Here is a 17,105-nt window from a genome sequence, read left to right on the forward strand (position 1 = left end):
GTCTTGCCTATGTCTGAGTTTTCACAATTGTTTAGTGTGGTTTCAGGAAGAGATGACGAGTGCTTTGGCTACCATGAGAGTGGACTACGACCAAGTGAAAATCAAAGACTTGAAAACATCCAACAACCGCCTCCTCAACAAACGCCGCAAGAAACAGAAACAGGCAGGCACCTCCTCCGCAACCCCAGGATGTAACAACCAGTGAGAATAAAGGAGAGGAGGCTGAGGACTTGAGGGTTACAATTAAAAGGAACAAATAAAAATGAGCAGGGTCAGCTTACCCTATACCACAAAGGGGCTGGCCTTGAGAAAAAGAGGAACCTGGCCTGCAAAGGGGGGAAGTGTTAAAGACTATATCATTCTAGAATGTTATCTGAGCTTTGCTTTTTAAGGGGGATTTGTACTTGTCATATGATTTTTGCATTTTGCCAGGGGTACCTAGCAGTACCAGAAACTGGGGAATTTTGACACAGCTTTAGCTGTTTTGGGGCAGCAGAGGGTACAGGAGATCAAGTCTTAGAATACCGATACACTAAGGTTTTAACCACAGCCTGTGAGAGTGACTTCTACTGTGATTTTAAGCTTGTGAAGGGGAAGACCAAAGTGTTCTGGTAGGAGAGGTTCAAGACTTCAAACACAGGCATGGGGAAGGGAGTGAAATGTCACTGCTCTCTTTACACAAGCAGCACAGTCTCAACTCTTGGTGTTGCTGGTGCATCTGAATCGCAGCTCATGCTAGCATTGGTGAGAACAGTGAGTGTTTTCCAGGTTTAACTCCTACAGCTGCACATCATCTGAACAGGGAAGCACTGTCCTTGATTTAGGAAAACCTTCCTGTGCCACTAATGGATGGAGTAAGGGTTTCTTCTTGCATTTCCTTATTCACACAGATCCTTAGTCTTATGTGAAATTCAGGTTTTGTAGCACTTTTCTAATTCAGTAGTTTGTTCATTTTCTACAGTTACAGTGATGCCATGTCTGTTCTACTGGCATATCTCTCTTGCGTTTTTTGGTTTTGTTTTTTAAATCTATGGCAGTATTTTACATAAAGCTGTTTGTTTTTAATTAGGACTCAGAACATGTCATTAATCCTTCTGAGTCTGTGAACCTTCAATGAACACAACTGGCTAACTATCATATACACACCTCTGCTCTAAAGAGAGGCGTCTGAAGTCCACAGAGAAATGGAAGGGGTTGTTCTCTGTAGGAAATCCCATTGTCTGACTTCATCCAGTCTATTACATGCAGGTCTTATGCCTTATGTAAGGTGCTTATTTCTGTTAGGTTTTACCTGCTGTGCTTTAACAAGCAAACTTTAAACCTTGGGGAGTATTTTGACCCATTCTGACACAAGAAAGTGTAAACCTATGTCAGCAATACTGCTGGATCCAGAGTTCCAACATGGATATGTACCAATTGTCTTTTTTTTCTAACTCAAACTTCTGGTTTAGATATTCTGGCTGTGGTTTGTTAATTTGTTCTTCTACTTTATGTTCAGATTGTTTCTTCTTATTGCATTACGGGTTTTATTTGAGGTGAACAAAATCAGCGAGAATGTGGAGAGTTTTTAAGGTGAAATTAAATGCTTCCAATGCTGCAAATAAACACATTATAACATGGGAAATGAGGGGCTGAAAGGGTCAGACAAGAGGACAGCAGTGTACAGGAGGCAAAGCAATCCTGCCAAACAGGGTCTGGATCTTCCAATTTATTTGAAAACCACACTGAATTTGTTACCTCTCCACTGAAGATCTGCTTGATGCTTCAACCTTACAGATGGGCTCTGGTCCCTTGTAGGAAACACTGGCTATCCCTACAAACCATCCACTTTTCTTTGTGTAATCTTTGGATTTTACAAAATGATTTTAATAAATCATGATGTTCCAGCATTTCTTCCTACAGTGGTCCCTGTTTTCATTGAAATATTGTGTGGTTTCATGATACAGTACCAGGTACAGTCATCTTTGAGGATTTTAGCAGGAAAGGAAAAGTTTAAAAAGGAAAAATACCACCTGCACTCAAAGGCTGGCCAGCTTAAGTTATCTGAACACATTTTTGCTCTCAAAGCTTGGTTTTTGAATAGAAATCTCAGTGTAAATGCAAGCACTGAAGGGTTATTTCATGTTATCAATCTAGCTACTCCCATGACCATAGTGCATCTCACATTAATTGATTTAGCCTCATAAGGGTCTGGTATGATAGGGAGACATTTCTCCCCTATCTATAAAATGGGGATAATAAGGCAAAGAGCGATTAAGTGACATTCCGATGGTCACATGGATGGGGTTCTGTGTCAGAGCTAGGAATTGATCTCCTTAGTCCCAGTGTAGTGCCTTTACCACAAGACCATCCATCCTGCCTCCCAAAAGTTCATCTGTTTTCAGAGGGTAGCTACCACATCATTCCAGCCATCTGAGTTGTACACCTCTTCAAGTTGGAATTTGTTCTCCCATATCCCAGCTAGTAGGGCAAGGAGTGCAAAGGTTGACTTTCTAGTAATCTGCCCGTTTTTGATTATATAGAAATATGACAGCCATCATGGTCCCAGTGGTACTCATCCTCTGCAGTGGGTTTCCCATCGTCTAAAGGTTAAAAGTCTGAGTCATTGGTCTCCTGAAAAACAATGGCTCATGTTTTCTATTAACTTGTCAGTTCAAGCAGTCTAGAGCTCTTTAATGCAGTGGTTCTCAACCAGCGGTGCGTGTACCACTGCAGGTATCCTGAGGTCTTCCTGGGGGGTACATCGACTCATCTAGATATTTGCCCAGTTTTACAACTGGCTACATAAAAAGCACTAGCGAAGTCAGTACAAACTAAAAATTCATACAATGACTTGTTTATACTGCTCTCTATATATTATACATTAAAATATAAGTACAATATTTATATTCCAATTGATTCTATAATTGTAGGGTAAAAATGAGAACTTAAGCAATCTTTCAGAAATAGTGTGCTGTGACACTTTTGTATGTTTGTCTGATTTTGTAAGCAAGTAGTTTTTAAGTGAGGTGAAACTTGAGGGTGTGCAAGACATATCAGACTCCTGAAAGGAAGGGGTACAGTAGTCTGGAATGGTTGAGAGCCACTGGTTTAAGGGATGTGCATAAGCACTGGTCATTTCTGATGGAGAACTCCAAAGTATACTAAGGGCCCAATTCATCACTACATTACCCCAAGTTTACAGCAGTGTAATTCCCTCAAAATCAATGGAGTTATGCTACTGGAAAACTGGAGTGACAAAATAGTGAGTCAGGCCCTCAGGTACTCAAATTCCAGTCCCTGAACAGTGGAAGCTGTGACATATTATTTTTTTGACTAATGCCATCACATTCTGTTGTACCGTGACATCTAGGAATGGACTAAGTTAAACCACAAGGGGCAGCTCCAGGAAGGTCTCCAAAGTACAGTGTGAAAATGGGGAGGGGAGGCATGAGGGAATATTTCTCCTTAACTTCTTTTAATGAGGGACAGAAGAATATGTGAGGTAAATACCATGTAATATATGTCAAGCCTTCAGGCCCAAATGTGTTACAACTTCAGCCATATAGGGGAAACTGGCTACAACATGGTTGTGTTACAACCTGGTTCCATTTACAATATAGACAAGATTTGTTTTAACCATGTTGCAGAGCCACACCAAAGTCTTGGATACATCAAAGATTTCAGCAGGGTTTGGGCATGTGGTTAATGTGCCATTCTCACTGAAATATTCAAGTGTTTTGTAACCGAATCTGGGGATAATTATGTTGTAACTCTTCCTCCCCCTCCCCCACCACATGGCTAAAGATGTAGATTAAACAAAGCCTTGGAAAACAAGACTTTTCATTTCAAAGTTTTTTTTGTGGATGTGGAGCTACCTGCTGGTCCTTCAGCATCATTGCACTTGTTACAGCATAAAGAAGTGGTGAGTATTAAGAGTCTCAACATCAGTAAGAAGCATGTAGGGGATTAACATGAACAAAGTGAAACAAAATTGCTTTTAGTGGGTAACATCCACACCCTAAAGATTTTTGTAATGATACTGAAATGTTGCAACTTTTTGAAGCTCTTTTGTGTGTGTGTGTGCCTACCTTAATGTAGGTTACTCTGCCATGGAAGAGGTTTGCAAGACAAGGCATGAATGGTGCTCTGCATTCTATGGATTCTCATGTTTCATAGAAAATCTTTCCCTTGTGGTTTTTAGCTCAGTTATACAAAATACCCATCACAACACTCTCACACATCATAAAGTGCTCCCATTATTAGCTATGGTACTTTGATCTTACCTACATGAACCCTACCCCCATCTCTATGCAGTCCTCCCACTTGGTATAATAGCTTCTTTGGAACATACTGCTTGGGAGTCCAAATTTATCGCCTGTTTTTAAAGAGGGTAGATGATTATAAAACTGGTTCATTTGCATATTCATCAGGCACATGGATGAGGTGGCACAGCCAGGAAGAGAAAGAAGTGAATGGCCAATAGGACAGGCTGCAAAGAAAACATAGATTAAAAAGAACAAAAAACCAAAAACCTTTTAGGCAGAAACTGAATAAGAACTGTATGCACAATTCCCTGCCCGTTTCTTTTAATGATTGCTTATGGGCTGCCGTTTCCCTTGTGCGTGTCTCCAGCCCATCTCTCCCTCTCATGAGCACACTCTGTCACACACACATACAGTAATTCCCTCCCACAGCTTTTCTCTGCGTGTGTTACACATCTGACTCCCTCCTTGTCTTTGATCAAATGTACATTGTGATGAACCTTTTCTGACACACTACATTTCAAAACTAATTTTAATTGTAAGCCATTGTTCTACTTCTGTGTCTTCTAATTGAGAAAACACAGTACGCAGTCTTGGGATTGCATGTCTTAACTCTTCATTGGCTGGGGTTTGGAAGCTCACTTTTATTGCAGCTCCTGACTTGCCTGAAATTGGGGGAAATATAGGGTGCTACATACTCAGTTTGATCTAATTTCCTGTTCTCATTTCAATTAACTTGAGGTTTTTTGGCCAGTGTATGACCAAGTTCTGATTGTGAGGCTTTTTGAGAAGAGGGGTATTTGGTGGGATGGAGAGTTGGTGGCCTTGGAGGTACATTTGTGAAAACATTTTTGCAATGTTTTGAAACATCTGTTAGAGGGTGCTGCTCTCACACACATACACCCATGATTAAACTAGCCCCCGGAAATTTTTCTGCCTCCACTGTGGGAAGAATTAATTCTTGAACTGAGAGGTTCATTCTCAAACTGTATATCATCGCTTCTACTTTCCTGCCAGACTCAGACCTGCAATCTGCCTCCCTTCCCTGTAATATAGGTTTGTTTCATCTTTGCCTCTGCATCTTCCTTCCCATGCCTTTGTCTTCTTTCACTTTGGCTATTGCAATTCCATCATGTAAAGCTTCCCTGTGTCCTGGTTCCACAGACACCATCATATGCTGGACACCCCCTGTGTTTTTTCACAGGTGGAAGGAAGCATTGCCCCATCACTCCCCACATACACACACACCATTTCCCAACTCTGTGAATTCCCCATTCATGTCAAGAGCCAGATCAACCTGTGACACTGCACCCCATAAGGCTTTATGGAAATATGCTTATGAATGTATATATGACATACCTGGAATATGTTTTATGCCACATATGCCATGTAACGTATCTCTGTAAAGGTTATCATCTACTGAATCTATTAATCCTATTTGTATGCATGCGTCATTTTTGTACTTGAAGTTATGAATATTGGCTTGTGGTGGTTAGATTTTATATTGCCTTAGTAAGGCATTTGGGCAGCTTCTTTAGAAAGGAATTTGCAAGTTAAGGGCCTAGTCAAGAAACACTTAATGGACAATGGATCTTGGAAGGCTCCAATCCACATAAGAAGTCTACTTGAGGACGTTCAAGGTAGCATGTGAACCACGGCTGCTACCTGTTAAGTTCTGAGTCATGCATGGACATGTGACTTGCCCGTGTGACTTCAAAACTCCATCTTGTAGCTGGGATTCTACACAGGGGGCGGGATGGGTGTCCACCCACAAGAGAAAGTCTATTTAAATCCCTGGGAGACCCCCGCCATTAGATCTTCAGCTGGCTCAAGAGATAGCCTCTCCACCCCCAAAGGATACCTGAAAGAAAGTGGAACAAAGGACAGTAACCATGGGGATGTGATTGATTGCTGGACCCAGACTAGAAGGAGACTAGAGCTTACTGGGACATCTCTGAGGGTGAGGTTTTATCTGTATTCAGTTTTCTTACTGTATTAGACATAGACTTGTGTGTTCTATTCTATTTTGCTTAGTAATTCACTTTGTTCTGTCTGTTACTACTTGGAACCACTTAAATCCTACTTTCTGTATTTAATAAAATCACTTTTTACTTATTATTTAACCCAGAGTATCTATTAATCCCTGGGGGAGTGGGGGCAAACAGCTGTGCATCTCCCTCTATCAGTGTTATAGAGGGCAAACAATTTATGAGTTTACCCTGTATAAGCTTTATACAGGGTAAAACGGATTTATTTGGGGTTTGGACCCCATTGGGAGTTGGGCATCTGGGTGTTAGAGACAGGAACATTTCTTAAGCTGCTTTCAGTTAAGCCTGCAGTTTGTGGGACGTGGTTCAGACCTGGGTTTGTGGCCGGCAAGTGTATCTGGCACAACCAGGCAGGGTTCTGGAGACCCAAGCTGGCAGGGAAGGCAGGGGCAGAAGTAGTCTTGGGACATCAGTTGGCAGCTCCAAGGGGGTTTCTGTGATCCAACTCGGCACACAACCTCTACCCCCTTTTTACTAAAATCTCTATGAACTTGCTGCCACTGACCTCCCCTACCTACCAACCCCGGTTCATTCGTTACTGCTCTTTCAGACTGCACCTACAAACCACAGTGGGGTTAAGAGAGAAAGGAAAAGAATAATTATGCACTTAGAAAATGGACCTAACTCCCTCAAAAAAACCCATACTTCTTTCCTCTGATCAGAACCAGGGTCCTCTTTCTCCTCTTCCTCTTTGTTCTAGCTCCCCTCACCTTGCTATTTTTAGTGGTCTAGTCTGCAGGGCAGGCTCCTTGTTTAAGCTGCTTGAAGAAGAACCATCACAGGATATCTATCCTGCTAAGGGGAATCAGGCTCAACCTTGCCTGTGACCTACCAGTTAACCCCCAGCTGATCCTGCTCTGGTGGCTTAATTACCATTAGTGACCCCAGCTGTGAAGGGGTCAGGGAGGACTACATACAGAGACAGGGAAAACTATGTGCAGAAAGAGGAAGGAGATCTAGGAGAGCAGTACAAGGGGTATTTCCTCTCTTTAGGGAAGGCTGGTGAAGGTAGTCTGGAGAGATCTACAGGGAACAGGTCAAGCTCCTGTGGAAGGCCCTGAGGTAGGGATTATAAGAAGCTGAGACGTCCCTGGGAGAAGCTACTGGAGTCCCCAGGGAAGTGGGCAAATCTAGTAGGAAGAAGCGCTTGTAGGTAAAAAGCCCTGAGGGATAGTGGTTAGCCAAAGGAGCAAATGTACTGAAACATTTCAGTTGAAACAGTAAAGTCAATCTCAGCTATTAAAATAAATTGATGAAATGTGTTTTTCATTAGAAATAAAAACACTTTCTGTGACTGAAATGCAGCCTTAATAATGAGATTGTCTTATACAGTGGGCTGTTAAGAAAAGTTAAAATGAGGTGGGGGAGGTGGAAACGCGTCACGGTGAAAAGGGAGTGAGAATTGAAAAATGGCTAGTGTCATGAGTGCTATGCTATACCTCAGATATGCTTTATTTATCCTGTTTTAGTGAAAATGTCTAGAGCTGCACAACTGCAGCTGATTGGCTTGGTCATCCTGAGAATGCTGCCCTTAGGATCTAAATGTATCCATAGCTGTGGACAATTAAGCAAGAAATGTGGAAATCAAGGTTCAAGACTCAAGCAAGTGGAGGTTAACATGGTCATCCTTATGTAGCATAGTTATAATTTCTTTAAAAGGCATCTGTCTTGAGGAACAAGATTGAGGATTTAGAAAATGGACAGAGATGTAATAGCCACCGGAATACTGGCCTCCTTGAAGGTAGCTAGGGATCTGATGAAACAATTCCCCCCCCCAAGAAATAGGACCTTGAGTCCTGAGGAACCTCATCAGGCAAAATCCTAGTTTACTATGTGCAATGCTCTGTATGTATAAACCTCACTAATGGAACAAGACCCCCTGCACACATGTGGGTACACCCCTATCATGACAAGTGACATTATAAGCCCCTTTCCAGCAGAAATGTTCTGAATGGATAAATCTAACCTTATTTCCAAACCTGTCCGTCAACTTCCAGCTGCAGAGAACTTTCAGATCCATTCAAAAAATCCACCTTGCATTCGTGCACCGATCATTCCTCAAGAGTTTGGAATCTAACTGTACTAACCACTTCCAAATCCAAAAGTATACTCTAAACATATCAGTGGAGGAAGATTACAGGTGCAGTTGCATTATGAAGCACTATTGTTCTTTGTTTCAGAGTAGCAGCCGTGTTCGTCTGTATCCGCAAAAAGAAAGGGAGTACTTGTGGCACCTTAGAGACTAACAAATTTATTTGAGCATAAGCTGTCATGAGCTACAGCTCACTTCATCGTTCATCATTCCACTGAATGCATCAGATGAAGTTAGCTGTAGCTCACGAAAGCTTATGCTCAAATAAATTTGTTAGTCTCTAAGGTGCCACAAGTGCTCCTTTTCTTTTTATTGTTCTTTGGTGAAGTTTCCTTCTGAGAGTCTTTCTTGTGTCTGGCTGAGACATTCCTTGGGGTCCCAATTCAGGTGCCAGCGTCCTTGCCCAGTGCAGTCCTGCTTGTCTTTCCAATCTTCCCCTACCTAGCAGGAGAGAGTTTTAATTTTTTTATTATTCTGTTTGTTTTCCCCTTGATACCTCATGTTTTCAGATCATTGGCTCTGCTGTGGTACCCTTTACATGCTCCAGTAGTGTAAATGGGCCATAAAGCCAACTTAGCCATCCAACTGTGGATTCCCCTGGCATAAGGGAATCTCCGGGCAGCACTGATCGCATTCCCCTCACCACATCCTATGTTGTAGGGGTAGAGACAAGCAAGGTGGGAGTGCTACTGCATTCTAGCAATCCCTGGCTGCTGGAATGGCCTCTTGGAGCTATAGTCTGTCAGGCATAGAGAGTAGCCCTGAAACAGCTGTAAGTATCACCATGAGCCAATGTATCCCCTACCTGACCAAAGGAGAAGTGGAACTCAAAGATGGTATAGGTACCTCTGCCGTGTCACCTCCTCCACCTTCTAAGTCTGTCATGAAGCAAAGCATTGTTAGTTATGTCCATCAAGTGGATGGGGTATTATTTTTCATTGTTACCTTGGGCCATACAATTGAACTCCATAAAGTAACTGCCAATCATGGACTGTGTGGAGCATAAAGAATCCAAAAAGTGGGAGTTGCATGGTTTTCTTATAGAATTGGCTTGTGCTGAATGCCAATGTGTTGAAGTTAATTACAAATGTTTTTTGTTTCACAACCATTTCTGATCACTTTATTCATTAACAGGAATTATAGTTGTTCCTTCCTTTTTTGTTGCATCAGTTTTATTCAGGTCCTTGCAATTAAATGGGATGGTTATTTGGACTGTAATTGCTCTCCTGACATTTCCTTGCTTACCGCTTTGAGAAGCTTGGAAAACTGTTCTTGGGAGACATTTCTTATTGCTTAGTTACTGAAACACCTGCTAAAACTGAGCTCTCTGAAACTGAAAATTATTTAAATGTGAAAAGGGTGGGTAGATCTGGAAGAGAAACTTCTTAAAACACTAAAATTAGAACAAAATGTGTTGGTGGAGAAACACTGGTGGGGGGGCGGGGAACTCAGATTTTTAAATCTAAAATGTATTGCTTCACTAATGAACCAGGAAAATTCTGGTTCAGATATTAGCTGTTGCCCCATCTCAGAGCAGTTCCTGAATTCAGAAGTAATTAAATCTCCCTAAAGACAAGTACAAAATGTATTCTAACTATTTCTGGAGAATTCTAACGTAAGGCTGTGCCTTATGGATATGAATGAGTCACTTGAGTAAATACCTTCATTTACCTAATAATCAGGCTCAATTTTTAGAGCAGCTGATAACACATGGACAGTGCATTTGTTCCGTTATCAGATACAGTCCCACTCCCCCAAAGTTACTTGGCTGATCTCGCTCTTTGTTTTTAAAGAAAGATATATGATCAGGCAAAGTAGAGCTTCCCTTTTTAATGATCCTTTGTCAATCTTACAAATTTCTGACCTGATTGAAGATTTATTTAGTTTGCCTCAAGCCTGAGACCTATTCCATGATGTCTCTTACTTTGTTTTGACTCAGGAGGCTGCCTGCTGCTCCATCTCTTACAATCACATAGGGCAGGGGGAAATATCAACATTATATTGTTATCTGGCAGGAAACTTTCAAAATAGGAACCTATATTATGTGCAAAGCAGTGAGGAAGAAAAGTCTAAAATACCTAGGAATGGAAGGCGTATCCCTGTGCCATGCCAAACTCCTGAGACCTCCCCTGCATTTGCCCGCCAAGCCCAGAGACAATGGATGACTCTCCCAATGAAATTAGCCTAGTTAGAGTTCTGGGTATTGTTAAGTGTGAGGGATGGTTCCTCTGTGGCAGCTTCCTCCGGGTCACCCTGAAAGAACGTTGCCCCCATCAGCAACCGTCTTACTCGAAAAAATCCAAGATTGTGGGACACAAGGATTGGTTGCTTTCAGCTGCACAGCATTACCTATGGTCTGTGGAGGCAAGGAGAGGTCAAGAAACAGTGGAAGCATAAGGCCTCTGTATGAAAGGTGCTCGTGAGCATCCCAATCTATGGTTTTACAGGGTCTATTTCACGAGAGGACAAGCAGTTGCTATAACTGTATAAATCAGTGTATAAATGTATAAAGTGTATAAATCATTAGAGCTGGTTGAAAACTTTGTTGGAACAGTTTTCTGTCAGAAAGTGCTGCTTCATCAAAATGTTTCATAGGAACGTGACTACTTCAATGGAAAAGTTGACATGATTTGAATGACAATGGAGTATTTTGTTTAACTTTATCATTTCAGTCTGACTTTCTCATTCTGTTTATTTGGAGTTTCTTGTTCCGTTTAATTTCATTTTATTGTTGCATTTTGACTTGATGTGGAAAAATTTCATTTGAGGGATTGTGTACTGGGATTGACCTGTCACATATTGCTGTGTGTCGTCTTTCACTGGATCTGACTGCACATTGCTTCAGATTTTTTCAGCTGACCCATGTGATGTCAGTGTGAGCAGCAACTCTCTGTTTAGTGCCAGGCTCAGTCTTTGAGTGAGGCTGTGAGATTTGCATGACATTTTTGCTGAAAGGAAGCAATAATTGCCAGCTATTATCCATCTCTGCCCTTCCCCTCCTCCCAGGTGCTCTGGGCTTCTGTGAAACATGATCTTTTCAGTGATTTCACCTCAGAAAGCCTGCCCCCCTGCTCTGAAAGATTTAAAGAGGGAGTGGAAGCAGTTCAGGTCACATTCAGCAGTTGTCTGACTCTCTCGAATAATAAAAAGGTCTCTTTGACACTGCTTCCACTATAAATGACAGTGCCACATCCCCTGTCACTTCTAAGAACATAAGAATGCACATACTAGGTCAGAGCCATGGTCCTTCTAACTCAGTATCCTGTCTTCTGACAGCAGCAAGTGCCAGATGCCTCAGAGGGAATGACCAGAACAGGGCAATTATTGAGTGATCCATCCCCTATTGTCCAGTCATAGCATCTGGCAGTCAGAGGTTTAGGGACCCCCAGAACATAGGGTTGTGACCCTGACCATAATAGTGACCTTGGATAATAGTAATTGAACTTATCTAGTTAGTTCTCTTTTGAACCCAGTTATGCTTCTGGCCTTCCCAACATCCCCTAGCAATGAGTTCCATAGGTTGACTGTGTGTGTGAAGAGGTGCTTCCTTATGTTTGTTTTTAAACCTGATACCAGTTAATTTCATTGGGTGACCCCTGGTTCTTGTGTTATGTGAAGGCATAAATAACTTTCTCCACACCATTCATGATTTTATAGACCTTTATTATACAGCCTCTAGCCGTCTCCTTTCTAAAATGGACAGTCCCAGTCCTTTTAATCTCTCATATGGAAACTGTTCCATACTACTAATAATTTTGGTTGCTAATCTCTGTACTTTTTCCAATTCTAATATATCTTTGAGATAAGGCAACCAGAACTGCATGCCATAGTCAAGGTGTGGGTGTACCATGGATTTAGACAGAAAATATCATAATGCCACTCTATAGCTATCCATTTCCTACCATTCTGTGGGCTTTTTTGACTGCTACTTCACATTGAGCAAAGGTTTTCAGAGAACTATCCAGTGACTCAAAGATCTTCCTGAGTGGTAACAGCTACTTCAGACCCCATCATTTTGTATGTATAGTAGGGATTATGTTGTGCATTACTTTGCACTCATCAACATTCTATATCATCTGCCATTATGTTCCCAGTCACTCAGTTTTGTGGGATCCCTTTGGAACGCTTTGCAGTCAACTTTGGACTTAACTGTCTTGAGTCTTTTGTATTGTCTGCAAATTTTGCCACCCCACTGTTTACATTTATTAATGGTCTGGAGAAAGGGGTATTGTACAGCACAGGTCCCAGTACAGATCCTTGGGGGATCTGCTATTTACATCTCTCCATTGTGAAAACTGACCACTTATCCCTATCCTGTGTTTCCTATCTTTTAATCAGTTACTGATCCATGAGAGGACCTTCCCTGTTATCTCATGACTGCTTACTTTGCTTTAAGAGCCTTTGGTGAGGGACCTTTTCAAAGGCTTTCTGAAAGTCCAAGTACACTACATCCCTTGGGTCAGTGTAAGTAGAACTAGCAGACCCCAGCATGAGGCTGCCCAGAAGCTGCCATCTTTAATGGAACAGTTTAGGGTGGGAAAATGACTCGCTTGCTCTGTAGAGAAGCTGTTGTGGATGCTCTGCACCATGCACCCCAGCAAGTGCAGGGGGAACCCAGGCTGCCAAGAGGAGGAGTCAACAGCATCCATTTTGCCTGAGTCAGGCAGCTCTTTCAGAGAGGAATATTTCCCTGGGAGTACACTTGACCAGACTGAGTGCATGGGGTAGGGAGAGCAGTGAGTAGAAAGTTACTGTAGCTCCAGTTTGTTCTCTAGAGGATGATTCCTACCATACATCAGCTACAGCTCCCTCTAAAACTTTGTTCCACGAGTCACTTCTGGCAGGATGTAGTTGTCAGTCACAGCTCCCAGCAGGGGCAATCCATCGCTGCTGCACATAGTTCTGGTGGGAACACTGTGTGTGGGGGAGGGAAAAGTAGTGCTCCCATGGAGCATCTCTCTCGCCAACAATACTCCCCAGTTAAAATTGCCCACCCCACCCCTGCAAAATACATTAAACCGGACATCCTCCTGGGGATGGCAACATTTCCAAATTGATTCTGGGGACTGTAGCAGTGCCAGCTTTACATCAGTAATGTCAGTTTGGGCCCTGAACCCTAAAAAGACTGGAGACAGCAGGTTCACAGCGCCCACATGCAGCAGCAGGCTCAGTCAGCAGAAAAGCACACAAGCACTGTGTGTACTATAGAACAGAGGCTGACCCAACCAGGGTTTTCCACGATATTGTCAGTTAAGTCCACCAGAGCATAGCAAGATGTATTCAGATGGGCCAAAAATATCACAGCCCCCCTAAGGCCACGTTACTGAGCACAGAGGGCTTATGACTGCAGCTGCTCCCAGGTGGCAGATACCTAGCCACTCCTATGTTGCTAAAAAGACAGTGCCAGATCTGTGGCAGCACAGTGTGCTCTGGGTAACTGGGAAGGTGGGAGGGTGCACCTGACCACAGACGGGGACCAGCTGTCGGACAACTTGTCTGTTATGGCCCACTGAGTGAGCAGCAGCAGATAGGCCAGCACCAGCACGGACACCACCTACACACTCAGTTGACAGCGTGCCATTCTGTCCAGGGGTAGGTTTGAAAAACACCTCCAGGAACATCCTGGACAAACTGCATGCTGTCAGGGGAGTAGCTAAGGCCCCTCGCTGTGCTGGATTTGTGCAATGGACAATAGGCTGAACAGGAAGATCTGTGCCCACTTCAGCTGGTGCAGTGCAGCACACTGAGACATGTTCCGGACATGCATTCTTTGCCACACCACCAGATGAAGAAGGAGGTGGTAACCAGGTCAAGCTCCCGCTTTTACATGCTGGATCATCTGTATGAATGGAGAGCAGCAGTGCAAGTATGGAGCATCCATGGCTCCATAGGAGCACAGACACAAGACGAAAGTGAAAGATGAAAGTGAGCAACGCAAATTGTTTTCGACATCCAGTCGATTCCTTTGTTTCATTTTTATTATGACTAAACTTGAAAAGCTTTTTTCACCGAGTTATGTTGACAAAAATGGAAGAATAATAAGTAGCGCTACTTCTCCAACTTTCGGGTAAATTGGGAAATATTTTATCCAAAATTCCTCCAGGCTTAAGTTTTTGAAAATATATCTTTCGCACTTGAATCGTATTTCATTTTCAAGTGCTTGTTCTTGCAATACTTCTGGCAATGAATCGACATCAACGTTGAACAGATTACGTGCTAATTTATGAATGGGGCTGCCAGAAAAGGTGTCTGGAAAATAGCGGATGAATTCGTCAGCAAGGCAGTCCAGATGAAACAGAATTTTGTTCTTTGCATCCTCTTTATAAAGTTCTCGGAAACCTTCATTTTCAGCGAGTGATGAAAATGTTGGAAAAGACTAAAAGTTAGGAGTCTGAGCTTGCATTCGACTTTTCCAAAGCTTGATTTTTTTTTTCTGTAAACGCTTTGATGGCATCGTGGTGTACTATAATGTTTGCAGTGTTGTTTCCTTGAAGCTTCAAATTGAGATTGTTCAAAGATTTAAAAATGTCCATGAGGTATGCCAGTGGAAACTTTTGGTCCGTAAATGCACGATATAAACTTCTTTTTTCTGTTTCAGGAAAATTTCCACTTCATCTTTCAGTTCGAATAATCTCGAAAGCACGTTCCCCTTTGGAAACCCATCGTACCTCTGTGTGAAACAAAATAATTTTATGATCCGCTCACAAATCCATGCAAAGAGCTGCAAAAAGTCTTGTATTTAAAACACTGTTCTTCACAAAATTGACAACTTTGATGGCCAAATTCAATGAGTCACGTAGGTCATCTGTAAGGGTTTTAGCAGCCAACGCTTGTCTGTGTGTGACGCAGTGAATCGTGGTTATGGCTGGATTTTTTTTCTTTCACCAGTGTCATAAAAATCCAGAGCGAGAGTCAAGCATTGCTGGAGCACCGTCTGTGCATACACCAACCAGTTTTTCTCATGAAAGTCCATTTTCTTCAAAAAAAGTCGGAAACCATTTTCATAACATCAGAAGCCTTTGATGTGGTCATCAATTCCTTCAAAAAAAGGAGTTCTTTCACAGTTCCATCGTTAATTAATTGTGACAGTATTGTGCTACATCAATGGTATCATCGCACTGAATTGCGAAAAAAGAAGCTTTCACTGCCTTCACAACTTGAAGTTTTAGATCTTTCGCCATGTCATCGATGCGACATTTCACGGAATTGTCGAAAAGCGAAATTTCTGATTTTTTTTTCTTGCTTTTGGCACAAAGCACAATATCAGTTGCTTTCAACAAGTAAGGCTTCACAAGAGTTTCTGATATTATGTGCACTTTCTTGGCTTTAACAATGAGCAATGACAGTTCATAAGACACTTCTACCACTTTGGCTGATGCTTCATGAAAAGCTCCAGTAGTGTCCAGTTTCATGCATTTTAAGTTTTGAAGTTTAGCAGCAAAAAACTCTTTTTTGATTTGTCTTTCAAAGCGCTGTGGTTCTTTGTCAAGTGTTGCTCAACACGACTGGTCTCCAAGACATCATTGCTGAGAACTGCGTGGCATACTACACATTGATGATGATTGATCCTGTTTTTTTCCATGACAGTGAAACCATACTTAATGTAGTCTTCATCGTACTTCCTTTTCTTAATTGAGGCCATAATATACTAATAAAAAAAATCTATAAAAAATTTTCCTGATTCGTGAATAACGGATGCAAGTTAATTTGAGCTATCGCAAACATTTATTTACTAGTACTATTATGTACGGACATGCGCTGGCCTATATATACACCCTACCACCAGTCCAGCAAGTAGCTGGTATTGTGCGGTGAGTGGTGGAGGTAACCACTCCCATGATAGAACAGTCGCAAATACTCTCACGAGCGAGGTAGGAAGTTTAAAGTTCCATCGCTTTCTACATCTTTCTTTGGCCTCCCCATCAAGCGAAACGGCACTCGTACATATCAAAAGGCAAAAAAATAAAAAATATTCGCATTTTGTGGTATGAAATTTGAAAACATTGCAGTTATATACTTTTATTTATAGTTGTATTTTTATTATTGTACTTTGTTATTCCTTTATTCTTGTCTACTTATATTCATAATAAAAGAGAAGATTAATACTTTATTGTCGTTAAATAATATAGGACTGTAATTGGACAATTTTATGAATAGTTATTATGTATACAGAATATGTATAATTTATTGTCTGGTCTATTAAATTTAAAAAAAAATTATGCTGATAATTTTTTTTGTTATGAAAATTTCACAGCCTCGTGCCCCCCCCCTCAGAATTTCTTCATGCCGCCCAGTTTGGGAACCGATCATTTAGTCCCTTTGGGGGTAGAGGGTTAGGAGGATTTGTATGAGCAATTGCACTTTTTTAACCCCTATTTAATTGTGGATTATTTTTTCTGTTTGTTTAATAAAATCAAAGTAGCAGTTGGGTACTGTGAAGATTTTGGATCAGCTGTAACCTAAATAAAACTCATATTGATTTTTGGGCTAGAATTTTTTTATCTATAACAAATTTTGTTTAAAATGAGAAATTGACTCTAGAACATTTTAAATTGTCTGTCTTTAGGAGCCTAACAAAGGAGTGTCCCTGACCATCACTCCCACCCACCCACCTGCAAAATAGGAAGAGTAGATCCTAAGCAAAGCATAGTTGTGTTGTAGGTGCCAGTAGTACAATGCATGCAAGTGTACAGTATGTGCATGGTTGGGAATAAGCATCAT

General features: G+C 41.7%; 1 protein-coding gene and 1 pseudogene across 1 annotated transcript in view; one reads left to right on the forward strand and one right to left on the reverse strand.

Annotated features, from left to right (window-relative positions):
- MAPKAPK3 (MAPK activated protein kinase 3) overlaps positions 1–1,807 on the forward strand; it is a 72,013-nt gene extending 70,206 nt beyond the window's left edge. The window contains exon 11 of the mRNA XM_077821505.1: positions 47–1,807. Within this exon, the coding sequence (XP_077677631.1) occupies positions 47–205 (159 nt within the window). The 3' untranslated portion in view covers positions 206–1,807. The remainder of the gene's footprint in view (positions 1–46) is intronic.
- A 12,960-nt stretch (positions 1,808–14,767) lies between these two features.
- LOC144267547 (protein FAM200C-like) lies at positions 14,768–15,796 on the reverse strand (annotated as a pseudogene).
- Positions 15,797–17,105: the final 1,309 nt, after the last annotated feature.

This window comes from Eretmochelys imbricata, chromosome 7 (genome assembly GCF_965152235.1).
Source record: "Eretmochelys imbricata isolate rEreImb1 chromosome 7, rEreImb1.hap1, whole genome shotgun sequence".
In the NCBI taxonomy this organism is placed as follows: Eukaryota; Metazoa; Chordata; order Testudines; family Cheloniidae; genus Eretmochelys; species Eretmochelys imbricata.